At 41.2% G+C, this 17933-nt stretch overlaps 1 protein-coding gene across 1 annotated transcript in view; it reads left to right on the top strand.

Moving 5' to 3' along the window:
• Positions 1 to 15660, top strand: part of EPB41L4B (erythrocyte membrane protein band 4.1 like 4B) — a 182625-nt gene extending 166965 nt beyond the window's left edge. Inside the window, exons 15-16 of the mRNA XM_056520799.1 lie at positions 2061 to 2128; positions 14724 to 15660. Of these exons, the coding sequence (XP_056376774.1) occupies positions 2061 to 2128; positions 14724 to 14871 (216 nt within the window). The 3' untranslated portion in view covers positions 14872 to 15660. The remainder of the gene's footprint in view (positions 1 to 2060; positions 2129 to 14723) is intronic.
• The last annotated feature ends 2273 nt before the right edge of the window (positions 15661 to 17933 follow it).

The raw sequence follows: 17933 nt of genomic DNA on the forward strand, positions 1-17933 counted from the left end.
ACTGGTGCCATAATGTTATACAGATGTGTAAATTACTTCTATTTAAAAAGTGTAATCCTTCCAGTACTTATCAGCTGCGGTATGCTCCACAGGAAGTTCTTTTCTGTTTGAATTTCCTTTCTGTCTGACCACAGTGCTCTCTGCTGACATCTCTGTCCATGTCAGGAACTGTCCAGATTAGGAGCAAATCCCCATAGCAAACTTATCCTGACATGAACAGTTCCTGACATGGACAGAGGTGTCAGTAGAGTGCTCTGTGGTCATACAGAAAGGAAATTAAAAAATAAAAGAACTTCCTGTGGAGCATACAGCAGCTTATAAGTCCTGGAAGGATTGCGATTTTTAAATAGAATTAATTTACAAATCTGTTTATCTTTCTGGCACCAGTTGATTTAAAGTAAAATGTTTTCCAGTGGAGTACCCCTTTAAGGATTTGGATATTAATTGCTGCAGACCCGCCCTGGATGTCAGTCAGTGTTGACTGTTATCACAGCACTTCTACAGAAGTAAAAGAAAGGTTATGGCTGTAGCCTGTGCTCTCTTCTGATCCCCCCCCCCCCCCAAATGGTCTTACTATCTGTACCCCATGGCTGAGATGTGAACCCATCACTGAATTAGTTATCTAATCAATAGTTTTTGTTGTTGAAGGATCTGTGTTTGTATTGATTCTTCATATAATGTCACAATGTGTGTCATTAAATGGGTGCAGCTGTACAGTTTTACACCCTATGTAAATTACTTGGGCTAAGCATTGGGATAATTGGGAAGTTATCTAGAATTCTGTATATTCAGGGCCTCTATTGCAGATTCCATTCACTAGTGATAAACTGAACTGGCTGGTCTGCTGCAAGACAGACACCAAAGGAGCCTCGCAGACCCCTCTTATATTAATGATGTCCATTAGGTTTCTGGCTGGTGTCTGTCATTTCACCAGATTGTAACAAAGTTAAAAAAAAAAATACTGTTTGCTATGTTTTTCTGTATGGTTACTTAGACTGAATATGTAAAGGAGGCCCTGAACAGAGCTTCCTATGCAGATTTGAACCTAGCCTTAAACATGTCTGGTGATGAATAAAAAGCAAAGACCCTCTTTAAAGAGTAGCTCCCACCATCTTTTTTTTTTTTTTTTTTTTTTTTCCTGTCCCTACCTATTGGTAATCTATCCCTAACCCCCTCCCTGCCTTTTAATTATTATTTTTTTAATAACTTATAAAAGTTGTCCTCTTCAGCTCTTCTTGTGTTATTGCGTTGTCCTCTCCCGAAAGCAGACTTCCCCAGCAGGCGCGACATCACTGACGCCTGCTGGGCGCCGACTTCCGCCCTCACTTATATATTTATAATTATAAGTATTGTAATGTATTTATTATTTTATATTTTTGAAAAGTAAAATAAGACCTCAGATCAGACTTAACCCATAAACGGCATGTACAGTTCTAATGGAGCCTCAGCCTGGCACTGATAACTAGTGTGTGCACGCTGTCTCCACTGCACTTTACATGCTGGGGACGGGGATGGGCTGCACGCGAATCTAGGCAGCCAATGCGCGCAGCCCTTGCGTTCACTGCGCTCGCTCCCACCTGTCTGACAGGAAGGGAGCGAGCGCAGGCTGAATGAATTAGGACCGATTACCGGGCCAGCATCGGACCGAATTCAGGCATGACGTCACGCCAGGCTGCAGCCAGCCACTAGGAGGGAGACCCTTAGTGGCCAGTTTTCAAATGTAAAAAAAAAAATTTTAATAGAAAAAAAAAATGAAACTATATTAGAGATATGTTGTAGAGTACATAAGCACTACAACATCTAAAAAAAATTGGTGACAGTGCCCATTTAAAGTAAAAAAAAAAAAAAAAATTTTTTTTTTAAACAGATTGTAAACGCACCTTGCAGTCTTTGTGCAGTTACCAAAATATCTCATTTGGCCTTCAATAAATATATAAAAATGCACAGTAACACAGCCCAACATTCGTGATCTTATGGTGGTTTTAAGGATATCAGCAAAAAATCTTTGTTCATGGATATTGTTCTAATTTACTCATAAAACTGTATCTTGTTACTTTTAGCAACAGTACCTTCCAAATATTCAACATAGCCAGCAGCATTGGCACCCTCATACTTCCCCAAATATCAGGTTAGTTGTCTTTTTTTGTTTTTAATATTTTAATATACTGATCCTAGTAACTATATGTAATATCCAAGGAGGAGGTACAATTGTGTAGATGATTTAGCAACTCGTTTTGTAGCAAACTTTGAGCTATTTAACGTTAACTATTCAATCTGCAGATGTTCATCATGTTTTTTCTCCTTATCTTTTCACTTTGTAGCAAGTGTAGCTTCATCCACAACTTGTAGCCGTTCACTTCCCTTGTTATCGGCACATCCACTGTTCCCATGGGGAGATGTGCTCCTGACACACTGTATAGACTTAAACTCGAAAAGGTCTACTAAATCCCTATAACTAGTATGGCCTCCATGTTGGAAAATGTTGTCCGGTGTACATCCTGTTCAATGTATGCAATCCTTGAACAGCAGTTTGAGGGATAGAGAGTGCGAGATGTATGCTATTTGTTTGTCTGGAAGCCCAGATCCTGGATCTAGAGGAGCGACTGGCAACACTGAGAAGCATTGACAACATGGAGAGGAGTCTCCTGCTCACTGAGCAAGTACTCTCTGGGGTAGAGGAGGATAGTGGGTCAGAGGTTTCAGAACAGTCAGGCAGTTAGCTGGGTTACAACTAGAAAACTGGGTAGAGGGAAAAGTGTCAGGGAGGCTAGTCCTGAACTGGCACACCCCAACAAGTTTGCCCTGTTGGCGGATGAGGAGGATGCCATTTCAGAACTAGCAGTACTGATACTGCCTCTGACCGCCAGGGGGGTTTCTGCTCCAGTAAGGAGGGAAGGAGGAGTGCAGGGCAGGCTAGACAGGTACTGGTAGTGGGTGACTCAATTATTAGGGGGACAGTCAGGGCAATCTATCACAAAGACCGGGATCGCCGAACAGTGTGTTGTCTTCTGGTCGCTCGAGTTCGGCACATCGCGGATCGGGTTGACAGGTTGCTGGGTGGGGCTGGAGAGGACCCAGCAGTCATAGTACATATTGGCACCAATGACAAACGAAGAGGTAGGTGGAGTGTCTTAAAAAATGATTTCAGGGACTTAGGCCGCAAGCTTAAGGCAAGGACCTCCAAGGTAATATTTTCTGAAATATTACCTGTACCACGAGCCACACCAGAGAGGCAGCGGGAGATCAGGGAGGTAAACAAGTGTCTCAGAAGCTGGTGTAGGAAGGAGGGGTTTGGGTTCATGGAGAACTGGACGGTTACTGGCTCTACCGTAGGGACGGGCTGCACCTCAATTAGGATGGTGCAGCTGTGCTCGGGGAGAAGATGGCTAGAAGGGTGGAGGAGTGTTTAAACTAGGGATGGGGGGGGGGAGGGAACCTATAACATAGAGGGGGAAGATAGTGTAGATAGAGAGGGGGGATTTATTAATGTACCTGGGGGCGGAGCGGAGGGGGGGGGTTAGAATAGTTAATAGGGATAGGCTTCATAGGAAGAAAAAAGCATACACCATTGAATTGCATGATGACTAATGCCAGAAGCCTGAACAATAAAACTGATTAACTGGAGTGGTTGATGTCTGAGGAAAATTATGACATAGTGGGTATAACAGAGACTTGGTTGGATGATAGCTGTGACTGGGCGGTCAACATACAGGGTTATAATCTATTCAGGAAGGATCGGACAAAACGGAAAGGGGGATGAGTTTGTCTGTATGTGTAATCAAGTCTGAAGGCCACACTGCGGGAGGATATATGGGAGGGGGACGATAATGTGGAGGCATTATGGGTAGAAATATATGGAGATAAAAATAAAAAAAATTCTGATAGAGGTTTGTTATAAGCCACAAAACATAATGGAAGAGGCAGAAGATCAACTACTGAGGCAAATAAACAAGGCAGCAAATCAAAATGATGTGATTAATAATGGGGGACTTTAACTATCCTGATATAAACTGGGAGACTGAGACCTGTGAATCTCATAAAGGAAACAGGTTTCTGACTATAGCTAAAAACAATTATCTGTCCCAAATGGTGCAGAGCCCGACCAGAGGGGGCGCCCTACTAGACTTAATATTAACCAACAGACCTGACAGAGTAACTAATGTGCAGGTAAAAGGACACCTGGGAAATGGTGATCATAATATAATACATTATAACTTGTTCTTCAATAAGGGAATCTCTCGAGGGGCCACAAAAACAATGAACTTTAGGAAGGCAAAGTTTGATAAGCTCAGAGAAGCCCATACTAATATAAAATGTGATATTGTCCTCAAAAAGATGAATACTGACACTAAATGGGAGACTTTTAAAGATATCTTAAATTATCACTGTAATAAATATATACTTTATGGGAATAAAAGGGTCAGAAATAAAAGAAAACCAATATGGATGAATAAAAACATTAAAGGGGCAATAAAGGACATAAATAAAGCATTTCAAATACTAAAACAGGACAGCAGTGAAGAAGCATTAAAAAGCTATAAAGAGAAATATGTAAAATATGTAAAAAACTGATAAAAGCCGCAAAAATAGAGACAGACTCCTTGCCAAAGAGAGTAAAACTAACCCCAAAATGTTCTTTAACTATATAAATAGCAAAAAGGTCAAAAATGAAAGTGTGGGCCCCTTAAAAAATTATGAGGAAGAAATTATAAACGGGGATCAGGAAAAAGCTAATATATCAAACAAATTCTTCTCTACTGTGTTCACCGAGGAAAATGAAATGCCAGGTGAAATACAGCGAGATAAAGTAAACTCCCCAGTACAGGTCACCTGTCTAACCCAGGAAGAAGTACAGTGCCGCCTACAAAAAATCAAAACGGACAAATCACCAGGTCCAGATGGCATTCACCCCCGTGTCCTAAAGGAATTAAGTAATGTTATAGACAGACCCCTTTGTTTTAATATTCCGGGACTCTATAGTAACAGGGACTGTTCCCCTGGACTGGCGCATAGCAAATGTGGTACCAATATTTAAAAAGGGAACAAAAGGTGACCCAGGGAATTATAGGCCTGTAAATTTAACCTCCGTTGCATGTAAATTGTTTGAGGGTTTTCTAAGAGATGCTATTTTGCAGTATCTTAATAAAAATAAATGTATGACCCCATATCAGCATGGCTTTATGAGGGATCGGTCCTGTCAAACTAACCTGATCAGCTTTTATGAGGAGGTGAGCTCCAGACTGGACCAGGTGAGCTCCAGACTGGACTGGATGTCGTATATCTGGATTTTTCCAAAGCATTTAATACGGTGCCTCATAAAATGTTTGTGCATAAAATGAGAAGCATGGGGCTGGGGGAGAATGTGTGTAAGTGGGTAAGTAACTGGCTCAGTGACAGGAAACAGAGGGTGGTTATTAATTGTACTTATTCTGATTGGGTGACTGTTACTAGTGGGGTACCACAGGGGTCAGTCTTGGGTCCTATTCTATTTAATATATTTTTTAATGACCTTGTAGAGGGGTTGAATAGTAAAGTAGCAATCTTTGCAGCTGATACTAAACTCTGTAAAGCTGTAAACACAATAGAGGACAGTGCACTTTTACAAATGGATCTGGATAGGTTGGAGGTTTGGGCTGGGAAGTGGCAAATGAGGTTCAGCACTGATAAATGTAAGGAAATGCACATGGGGAGGAAAAATCCGGGCTGGGATTATGTATTAAATGGGAGAACACTTGGGATGACTGACATGGAAAAGGACTTAGGAGTCTTAGTTAATAGTAAATTTAGCTGTAGTGACCAGTGTCAGGCAGCTGCTGCCAAGGCTAATAAAATCATGGGGTGCATCAATAGGGACATAGATGCCCACGACAAGGAAATAATTCTACCACTGTACAAATCACTAGTCAGACCACACATAGAATACTGTGTACAGTACTGTGCACCAGTGTACAAGAAACATATAGTGGAGCTGGAGAGGGTTCAAAGACTGGCAACCAGAGTAATATGGGGAATGGGAGGACTACAGTACCCAGAAAGATTATCAGAATTAGGGTTATTTAGTTTAGAAAAAAGAAGGCTTAGAGGGGACCTAATAACTATGTATAAATATATCAGGGGGCAGTACAGAGATCTCTCCCATGATCTATTTATACCCAGGACTGTATCTATAACAAGGGGGCATCCTCTACGTTTAGAGGAAAGATGGTTTCTACACCAGCACAGACGGGGGTTCTTTACTGTAAGAGCAGTGAGACTGTGGAATTTTCTGCCTGAGGTGGTGGTCAAATTGAACCCTGTAAAAGTAAGAGTTCAAAACGGGTCTGGATGCATTCTTCGAGCGTAATAACAGCGCTAGTTACCTATACTAGATTTATAGGGACAGAACGTTGATCCAGGGATTTATTCTGACTGCCATATTTGGAGTCGGGAAGGAATTTTTACCTCTAGTATGAGGGCTTTTTGCCTTCCTCTGGATCAACTCAACTCAGTTAGGACTCATTAGGGATATAGGTTGAACTTGATGGACTCTGGTCTTTTATTCAACCTCATGAACTATGTTACTATGACAAATGATCATTTTCAATGCTGCATAAATGATGTTCACAGGGCCCTTTTACATGGACAGTTATCAGGGATGTGTTTAAGGCCTCTTAATGGAACTTGTCACATGCCTTTGGCACTACTTAATAGGCATATAGCCATGACAAGCTTAGGCTTTCGGCTGCCGTGGCAACCCATCTGTCTTCCAGGATTGCGTCGTACTGGTATAATTGACAAAGGAAGACCCCTACTTTTGTCTGACCGTCAAGGTGTTAGATCCCAATGATTTATGCTGCTGAGATATATTTTAATCTGTATTTGGGCTTTGCATTGCAGCAGAATGCTGTCTGGATATTACAGCCAGCACTTACTTTTCATGGTTTTGCCGCTTCTGTGTCAGTGCCATCCACAAAACTTAGGCTAGATTCACATGGCCATTGTGCTTCGATCCATTCGGGGTCCATTCAGCATTTTTTTTTTTTGCACCAAACTGACAGTGAACAGGTTTGAGTACAACTGACACTGCCAGGTCCTGCCTCATCCTGTTGACTTGCTTAGGGTCCCTCTGGTGTCCGGTAGTTACCGGAGTTGAGTGTAAAAAAACTACAGGGTATGCACTATGGGGGAGATTTAAAAAAAAACCTGTCCAGAGGAAAAGTTGCCCAGTTGCCCATAGCAACCAATCAGATTTCTTCTTTCATTTTTAACAAGGCCTCTGCAAAGTGAAAGAAGCAATCTGATTGGTTGCTATGGGCAACTGGGCAACTTTTTTCCTCTGGACAGGTTTTGATAAATCTCCCCCTTTATTTTTTCTCTGCTCAACTCCCATCCGTTCCGACGGACTGACTGACAGAGCTCTCTTTAGCAGAGCAGGCCAGCTGTTTAAATGACCCATTAACTGTACAGCCTTTTATATTGAGGACACTGTTTGGAGGTGATGACAAATTGTAAGAGAAATGCCTCATCATTTTTATGTCTATAGAAGAATGCACTTTTGTTTTGTGTGAACAATATTTGATAGCAGATGTAAAGTACCTAAATGGAAAATAGAGAGCAATGGCGAACACTAAAAGGAATTGGTAAAGCTACAAAAAACTAAATTGAAGAAGTTGAATATAATACTGGCTAAATAAAAAAGGACTGCTAATAATATAACATAAGCTTTACGAATGTTAATAGTCTAAAGCTCAAAATTAGTCTTAAAGGGGTACTCCGGCGCTAAGACATCTTATCCCCTATCCAAAGGATAGGGGATAAGATGCCTGATCGTGGGGCGGGACCCCCCGTGTTCTTGCACGCAGCACCCCGTTATAATCAGTCTCCGGAGCATGTTTGCTCCGGGTCTGATTACTGGCGATCACAGGGGCCGAAGCATTGTGATGTCAGGGCCCCACCCCTGTGTGACGTCACGCTCCGCCCCCTCAATGCAAGCCTATGGGAGGGACGTGACAGCTGTCAGGCTCCTTCCCATAGGCTTGCATTGAGGGGGCCATGGTGTGGGTGTGGGGCCATGACGTCACAATGCTCCGGCCCCGGTGATCGCCAGTAATCAGACCCGGAACATGCTCCGGGGACTGATTATGTTTTAGAGTTTTTTATTGCAATTTTTCTTATAGTACAATGCAAAGGAGAAAAAAGAAAAACCATACACAATATCACAAAAACATTGGAAGGGTGGGGGTAAGGGGAAACAACCCACAACCTGCCACCCTAACCCTCCAAACATACCTACATTCACACTTAGTCCTGCACTGGGGACTGATTATAATGGGGTGCTGCGTGCAAGAGCATGGGGGTCCCCAGCGGCGGGACCCCCCACGATCAGGTATCTTATGCCCTATCCTTTGGATAGGGGATAGGATGTCTTAGCACCGGAGTACCCCTTTAATAGGAATTCGCCTTATTTGCAACTGCATTGCTACCTGTTCATGCTGAGGTTACTCCTTCAACTGTATTGAGCCTTTAGCTAGTGTCCACCATTCCATACTGATAATGGCATTGTGATGCCAAAAAAAAAGTCATCAACTTTCTTGCCATTTTATATAATTTTTCAAAATAAGTTCACAGGCTTAAAATGCCAACACTTATTAAATATGCAGACAGGCTTTCGAAATAGGGACTTTTTGGCCTGTGTCTATAAAATAAGATATATCAATATGTGGTGATTTAACATTGATGGCCTGTTCTTAAAATAAGTTATCAATATTAGGTCAGCAAAGAACTAAATCCCAACTCTCCAGCAGATGAGCTGTTTGAAGTGGCTGTTCAGCTCCAGCATTCATATTCAGTGTATTCAATAGATTTTTATAGCTTATAAAAAAAAAACAAAAAAAACATTGTTGCCCATCTGTGATGGTTTTTGGATACATTTTCCAGAAAGAAGCAAAATCAGGCTGTTGCCTTGTTTGTTGGTAAATGATCACTTTCATGCTAACAAAAATGTTTCTGAGCAGCGAATTCAAAATTTACAGCAAAATTTGTGCAAAAATGGCCAATGGAGTATTTTTTTTAAATGCACCTTTTTGTGATATTTTTGACATTATATAAAGTTGTTTTGATTTAAAATAGCTTGTGTGTGCATGCCTACAAATATTCATGTGGGCAATTGGAGGATGCTTTATGCTACTACTTCTGTTCATCCGTTGCTATTCGGTATTCATAACCCACCTGAATAACAAAGTTAATTTGTTGCCAGGCCAGAGTGTGCTTTCTGACTCTCTAAAAAGCTACCCCATAACAACTTACTCCTGTTTCTGCCCTCTGGCAACATTCTGCAATTGTTCTAACAAAGATGTAGGCACTTGCGCTGTTTGTTTTACACATTTACATGTCATTATCCGTGATAAGCCTAAGCAAACAGGAATATATTTTGTGTCAGCAAAGCTGAATTAATGTTTTACCTACTTCTGCTCTGTCAAAGGGATTCAATGTCATTGACATTTTTCTGTTTTTCAGCCTTTACTGTAAGCATGCATTATTTTACTTTGATAAAAATGTGCATGTTGTACATCATTTCCAGTCTTTACCATTTTATACTTCTTTACTGCTTGTATACTTTTGCATTCAGTGTCTAGCATGGCCATTTCACCAACGAAAAGACCGACATGTGCAACTGTATGCCTTTACATAGAAACATAGAATGTGTCGGCAGATAAGAACCATTTGGCCCATCTAGTCTGCCCAATAATCTTAATCCTATCAATAGTCCCTGGCCTTATCTTATATGAAGGATAGCCTTATGCTTATCCCATGCATGTTTAAACTCCTTCACTGTATTTGCAGCGACCACTTCTGCAGGAAGGCTATTCCATGCATCCACTACTCTTTCAGTAAAGTAATACTTCCTCATATTACTGCAGAAACATTTGGCTCTCTAATATAAAACTATGTCCTCTTGTGGTAAATAAATCTCCTCTTCTCCTTTACCATGATGATTCCCTTTATGTATTTTAACCTCTTAAGGACCCAGGGCGTATGGATACGCCCTCACACCCTGGGCCTTAAGGACCCAGGGCGTATCCATACGCCCTGGCGTTTTCCGGTCTCTGCCGCGCACCGGGCAGAGATCGGAACTGGATGCCTGCTGAAATCCTTCAGCAGGCATCCAGGGCAAACGCAGAGGGGGGCCATGTAGGCCCCCCATGTCGGCGATCGCCGCAAATCGCAAGGGAAATCGCCCTTGCGATCTGCGGCGATACCGGGCTGATCGGGTCTCTGGGACCCGACCGCCCAGTAATTTCGCATGATCCCGGCTGTCACAGACAGCTAGGACCATGCTAACGTATAGGAGCGAGGTGGCAAGCCTGCCACCTCCTCCTATACCCTGCGATCTGTCGGTTAGTTAACCGACCAATCGCAGGAGGGGGGGGCGGTTACTTCCTCCCGTCCTGCCCGGCCCCTGAAAGTCCGGAGAGGACGGGAGGAAGACCGGAGGATGCGGCGGGGGACGGGGGAGTGCTGGGGACCGGCCCCGGTACTTACCTCGTCCCTGAAGACCCGGATCCTGGCGGCGGAGACGGCGGCGGCGGCGACAGGTGAGTAGATCTTCAGCCGCGGTCGGGCCCTTTACAGCAATGCACGTCGCCGTAAAGCGACATGCATTGCTGTAATGGGACCCTGTAAACTACAACTCCCAGCATGCCCAGACAGCCCTTGACGTCTGGGCATGCTGGGAGTTGCAGTTTTGCAACATCTGGAGGTCCACAGTTTGGAGACCACTGTGTCCTTCCAGATGTTGCAAAACTACACATCCTCAGCATGCCCTTACTGTCCAGGCATGCTGGGAGTTGTAGTTCTGTAACATCTGGCCCTTCAGATGTTGCAGAACTACAACTCCCAGCATGCCTGGACAGTTTTGGCATACTGGGAGTTGTAGTTTTGCAACATCTGGAAGGGCACAGATTGGGAACCACTGTATTAGGGGTCTGCAAACTGTAGTCCTCCAGATGTTGCAAACTACAACTCCAAGCATGCTGGGAGTTGTAGTTCGGCAACATCTGGCTCTAAAGATGTTGCCAACTACTACTCCCAGCATGCTTGAGAATGTTTGGGAGTTGTGGTTTTGCAACAACTGGAGGCACACTGGTTGGGAAACATTGTCTGTTTCCTAACTCAGTGTTTCCCAACCCGTGTGCCTCCAGTTGTTGCAAAACTATAACTACCAGCATGCACTGATAGACTGTGCATGCTGGGAGTTGTAGTTTTGCAACAGCTGGAGGTCCCCCCCTGTGAATGTACAGGGTACATTCACATGGGCAGGGGGCTTACAGTGAGTATCAGGCTGCAAGTTTGCGATGCAGCAAATTTTGCGCGGCAGCTCAAACTCGCTGTAACCCCCCGCCCATGTGACTGTACCCTAAAAACACTAAACTACACTACACTAACACAAAATAAAATAAAAAGTAAAAAACACTATATATACACATACCCCTACACAGCCCCCCTCCCCTCCCCAATAAAAATGAAAAACGTCTGGTACGCCACTGTTTTCAAAATGGAGCCTCCAGCTGTTGCAAAACAGCAACTCCCAGTATTGCTGGACAGCCGTTGACTGTCCAAGCATGCTGGGAGTTTTGCAACAGCTGGAGGCACCCTGTTTGGGAATCACTGGCATAGAATACCCCTATGTCCACCCCTATGCAAATCCCTAATTCAGGCCTCAAATGCGCATGGCGCTCTCACTTTGGAGCCCTGTCGTATTTCAAGGAAACAGTTTAGGGCCACATATGGGGTATCGCCGTACTCGGGAGAAATTGCCTAACAAATTTTGGTGGGCTTTTTCTCCTTTCACCCCTTATGAAAATGTGAAGTTGGGGTCTACACCAGCATGTTAGTGTAAAAAAAAAAAATTTTTTACACTAACATGCTGGTGTTGCCCTATACTTTTCATTTTGACAAGAGGTAAAAGGGAAAAAAGCCCCCCAAAATTTGTAATGCAATTTCTCCCGAGTACGGAGATACCCCATATGTAGGCGTAAAGTGCTCTGGGGGTGCACAACAAGGCCCAGAAGGGAGAGTGCACCATGTACATTTGAGGTGATTTGCACAGGGGTGGCTGATTGTTACAGCGGTTTTGACAAACGCAAAAAAAAAAAAAAAAACCACATGTGACCCCATTTTTAAAACTACACCCCTCACGGAATGTAATGAGGAGTGCAGTGAGAATTTACACCCCACTGGTGTCTGACAGATCTTTGTAACAGTGGGCTGTGCAAATTAAAAATGTTGTACAGACCACTGTTCCAAAGATCTGACAGACACCAGTCGGGGTAAATTCTCACTGTACCCCTTGTTACGTTCCTCAAGGGGTCTAGTTTCCAAAATGGTATGCCATGTGGGAGTTATTTTGCTGTCCTGGCACCATAGGGGCTTCCTAAATGCGACATCCCCCCCCCCCGAGCAAAATTTGCTCTCAAAAAGCCAAATATGACTCCTTCTCTTCTGAGCATTGTAGTTCGCTCGTAGTGCACTTCAGGTCAACTTATGGGGTACCTCCATACTCAGAAGAGATGGGGTTTCAAATTTTGGGGGGTATTTTTTGCTATTAACCCTTGCAAAAATGTGAAATTTTGGGGGGAAACACCCATTTTAATGAAATTTTTTTTTTTTTTTTTTTACGTATGCAAAAGTCGTGAAACCCGTGTGGGGTATTAAGGCTCACTTAATTCCTTGTTACGTTCCTCAAGGGGTCTTGTTTCCAAAATGGTATGGCATGTGTTTTTTTTTGCTGTTCTGGCACCATAGGGGCTTCCTAAATGCAACATGCCCCCCAAAAACCATTTCAGAATAACGTACTCTCCAAAATCCCCTTGTCGCTCCTTCGGTTCTGAGCCCTCTACTGCGCCCACCGAACACTTTACATAGACATATGAGGTATGTGCTTACTCGAGAGAAATTGGGCTACAAATATAAGTATACATTTTCTCCTTTTACCCCTCGTAAAAATTCAAAAATAGGGTCTACAAAAACATGCGAGTGTAAAAAATGAAGATTGTGAATTTTCTCCTTCACTTTCCTGCTATTCCTGTGAAACCCCTAAAGGGTTAAAAGGCTGGCCGAATATCATTTTGTATACTTTGGGGGGTGCAGTTTTTATAATGGGGTCATTTGTGGGGTATTTCTAAGATGAAGACCCTTCAAATCCACTTCAAACCTGAACTGGTCCCTGAAAAATAGGGAGTTTGGAAATTTTGTGAAAAATTGAAAAATTGCTGCTGAACTTTGAAGCCCTCTGGTGTCTTCCAAAACTAAAAACTTGTCAATTTTATGATGCCAACATAAAGTAGACATATTGTATATGTGAAATAAAAATTAAAATAATTTGAATATCCATTTTCCTTACAAACAGAGAGCTTCAAAGTTAGAAAAATGCTAAATTTTCCAATTTTTCCTAAACTTTTCAAATTTTTCACCAAGAAAGGATGCAAGTTACAATTTTTTTTTACCACTATGTTAAAGTAGAATATGTCACGAAAAAACAATCTCTGAATCAGAATGATAACTAAAAGCATTCCAGAGTTATTAATGTTTAAAGTGACAGTGGTCAGATGTTCAAAAAATGGCCGGGTCCTAAGGTGTAAAATGGCTGGGTCCTTAAGAGGTTAAAGTCTCATATCCTATCCCTGGTTTCGTCTTTCTTTCAAGCCATAAAAAAGTAAGCATTTACAGTAGCATATATCTACTATTGACTATGATAATAAGAAATGTCTACTGACCAGTGTGTGTGTGATTTTTTTATTTATTTCATGTATTTAATATGTTAGTGGACTTGGCTTATTTATACAAGTTGGGGCTGCAGGATCCTAATGTATTTTCACCAAATGTTTGCTGAAAGGCCAACCCATTTCCCCATTATAGTCCATTAGCATGTTAGAGGTCCTAATAGTGTGTGTGTGTGTGTGTATAATATTATATATATATATGCATATGTATAATATTATATATATATATATATATATATATATATATATATATATATATATATACACAAACACACACATTTTAATAATGAAGCCCCCTGTCCTACTTATTCTTTATGCCAATAGTTTAACTTTACACTTGCATAAAATATCCATAATGTTTACAGTAAAACCTCTTTAAGAAGACAGCCACCCATAACTGCAAAAAGTCTTCTAGGTTGTGGTCTCCAAGAAGATTCTCTGTATGTGTAATTTATGATGTAATCAAAAATAAGTCACCAAAAATCCGGTCTGAACAACAGTTGGGCTTCTCGAAGAGGTGGTATTTTGGAGAGATTTCACTGTATAAAGCAGATACATTAACAGGGATTTCAGGACTATATGATTGGCTTATTATCAGGATAGGCCATCAATCGCTGCACGGTGGGGTGAATACACCCAGCCCCCTGCAGATCAGCTGTTTGGTGCTGTGCACTACACAGTGAACCGGGCTATAGGCCATCAGTTATGTAATCCCAGAAAACCCCTTTTAGTGTGTTACTGCCCTTTTTTGCAAGCAATAGGTATTAATGTACATTAAGTAAATTCATCTTTATTACAACTTTCTAAATCCCATAGATAACCATGTATGTAAATATATTAGGGAGGTAATGTTGTTGTTTTTATCCCTTCATATTGGAATGTTTTGTCGATTGTACATATGTGTTGTTTTTGTTTCACATTAATTCCATTTATAACTAACCAATGACTGTGCAAATGGCACAGGCCATCTTCTCATGATGACAGGGCATTTTGGAAACCAGCCTCAAGTGGAGATGGCAGAAACATTCGGTACATCCAAGATCAAAACCAAAGGAATTTGGGAGGCATTCAAAGCATTCTTTATCAAGACAAACTCATGACCACTCTATGAGATCCATTTGATTAACTTCAACCATCATCAAATATCCATTGCATTCATGAACTCATCTGTCTGTCATCATCTGAATCCAAGTATTGTGTAAAGTACAGATCTTATAGTGCTTGAATTGTTCAAACTAATCTCTCAGGTAGCAAAATCAATTTTTTTTTTAGCTGTATGGATTTCACAAAATTTGTTTAATAGGAAAGAATGTTTAAATTTGTGTTGGCATACTGCATTTCAATAGGTAGTGCATTTGTAAAGACCAGCTATGTGTATATTAGGGCCACAATGCTGTAGTTAATCACAATATGTATTTATTATTTTATTTCTGTTGCTTTATAAAAATGTATAGAGTCTGGTGGTCCTTCAATCTACATATAGTAAAGTAATAAGTTGAACATGATAATTGTTGTTAAAAATAAAATCCAGAAATTGATCTCTATTGAACATTGGGGTAAGTACTGTGCTCTTATGACTTATTTTAACTAGGCCAATGTTTTGACTTGTATGTGCTAAGACAGAGATGAAGAGAAATGAGCTGTAAAACATTGTAGAACTCAAATGTACTTTAATAATAGGATATTGGACAGCTTGAGATCCAATTTTAAAAGGAGGATTCTGTAGCTCTGTAATATGTGCCCTAATGCTTTATTCATTTTAATGTAATCTAATATCAAATTTAAAGGGTTTTTTTTTCCATTCCACTAGGATCCCTGCCAGTCCTGAGAACTCTGTAAACTTGTAGCCTCAAATAAATGAACTACAGATGATCGAAGTTCGGCAGTTTCTGACTTTAGCCTGCATATATTGGTTCATCTTTCAGGTGCTCCGGTGGGCTGGAAAATGTGGATAAAGTCCTAGGAGACACTCCTAGGACTGTATCCATCTTTTCCAGCCCACCGGAGCACCTGAAAGCTAAAGTAATTTATGCAGGCTCTAAAGTAAGCAACTGCCGAGCCGAGAAGTTCGTGACGAATCGAATTACTGTAACTTCGATCATCTCTAAAATGAACCACTATGTACAGAAGTCCTGTAAAAAATTAGTGGAACAGTGGCTATACATCTGCAGTGTGATCCATCCATTTGGAGCTACAGTTTTACGGTGTTCTTCAGATTGTTTGGGGTCCCAGCAATTAGCCCCTCATGAATCCTTTAGTTTCTGAAATTAAGAAAATCTTTATCCTCACCATCCCCGAGGTACGCTCCTTCCTCCGGGGATGGTGAGGCTATGAACTTATAAACTGCTCCCTGCCGCGCCTGTAAGTAGTCCCCTGGGCAGGGAGCTTCTTTCACCTAGTCCCGTATCTTTGTCCGGCAGCAATGCCCCCTCCGCTTGATTAATAGGACGCGCCATCGCTCCGTCTGTTCAGTGAGCAGAGCAATGATGCACCCTGTCACTGCCAGGCGAAGACTCGGGATTAGGTGAGAGGAGCTCCCCGCCCAGGGGACTACTTACGGGGCCGGCGGGAAGCATCTTATAAGTCCATATCCTCACCATCCTTGGGGGCAGGAGTGTCCCCAGGGGATGGTAAGAATAAATATTTTACCCTATATAACACTTTGACAAGCGTTATATAGGGTAACATTTGAGGATTGGTTTCCTTTAAGTTGACCAACAGATCTACTGTACTTTGTCTAATTCCACCACAAGCACACAATGGCCCCAATACATCAGTCAGAAACCAAAACTGTCTAGTTGTGTTCAGAGCAACCAATCAAAGCTCAGCTTTCATGCCTTAACAAGCTCTGGTAAAATGAAAGCTGAACTGTTATTGGTTCCTTTTGACAAAATTGGCCAATTTTGAATTCATGTAGACTAATAACTATGGGCCAGTGTGTTAAAGCTGCATTTGAAATTTAGAGGATTTTGTTATACCTCCCAAAGATAATAAGCATACTGAGACACCCATATGGAGCTAATCTGTGTTAAAATTCATGTCAAAATACGAAGCAGATTTTGACTGTAACATTTGGATACAGCTTATACAATTGCATACATGGGAATGCATTAAATCACACAATTGTGCACATTCATTACTACTGTCTTGGCCTATGGACACTATTCGAATGCTTAGGCATTATACAGGCAGATACAGGGATAGCTAAAGTAACAGTCCAGCTTCTTGTATCTCTTGTGAGAGAACTGCGGTCAGATCCAAATTTAATTTACATTTTCTCATATAAATGTGGCTTTCAGGTTTTGATTTAGACTTTAAATACCTAATTTATAATATAAAATGTTACTGTAGTATTTAATTTTATTTTTGTGTAGCATTGCTTTAATTGGCAATGAAACATTATGATGATATGCCATACTAGTGACCTGCAAACAGTGGCTGCATGATTGGAAATATGTATTTTACTTATTGTTTGTTATATGAAGGTATACGAGCACTGTACAAGTGGAGTGAATGTAGTAATTCTGTTTTCAGGAGAAGATAGCGCCTTTAATGGCTTACTGTATTGACCTTCTCGGAGATCCTCATGGTGGTTTCAAGATTCTTTTAGTTGGGTATTATAGATAATAGTCGATGTTGTCATGCAGTTTCACACATATACAATCCAAGATGTATAAAAAGGATCATTTATATTCCTTAACTTGGAAGTATATAAACTGCCCTCTGTTTGCACAGCTGGAAGGGTTATTTGTGGCTGAAAACCAATGAGGAATATAAAACACTTGAAGTTTTTTTGTTTTAAAATCTGCAATGAAGCTTACTTATCTGACTGAGCTAGAACCTGCTGCTGGGACGACAGGGATTTTTACTACTGGTGTTTTTTTAAGATGTATAATTGTTTTTTTATGTATGTATAGCAATGAGAAATTAAGCAAAGCAAACTTGCTTGTTGCTTAACCTAGAGAATTTTTTTTTTCTTCTTTTGTTGCCTTTAATATTTCATATGTGCTGTAATGTAAGGGGGTTTATAATAGCATAATGGAATATGGTAGCTTTTAATTGAAAAAGAAAAACTAGTATAATTGTGTATAGTAGTGCCAATATGCCTTAAATACATTTTGTTAAATAAAATGTAACATTCATTGTGCTCAAATACAATGGATTATATTGGAG

The sequence above is a fragment of the Hyla sarda genome, chromosome 5 (assembly GCF_029499605.1).
Source record: "Hyla sarda isolate aHylSar1 chromosome 5, aHylSar1.hap1, whole genome shotgun sequence".
Classification (NCBI taxonomy): Eukaryota; Metazoa; Chordata; class Amphibia; order Anura; family Hylidae; genus Hyla; species Hyla sarda.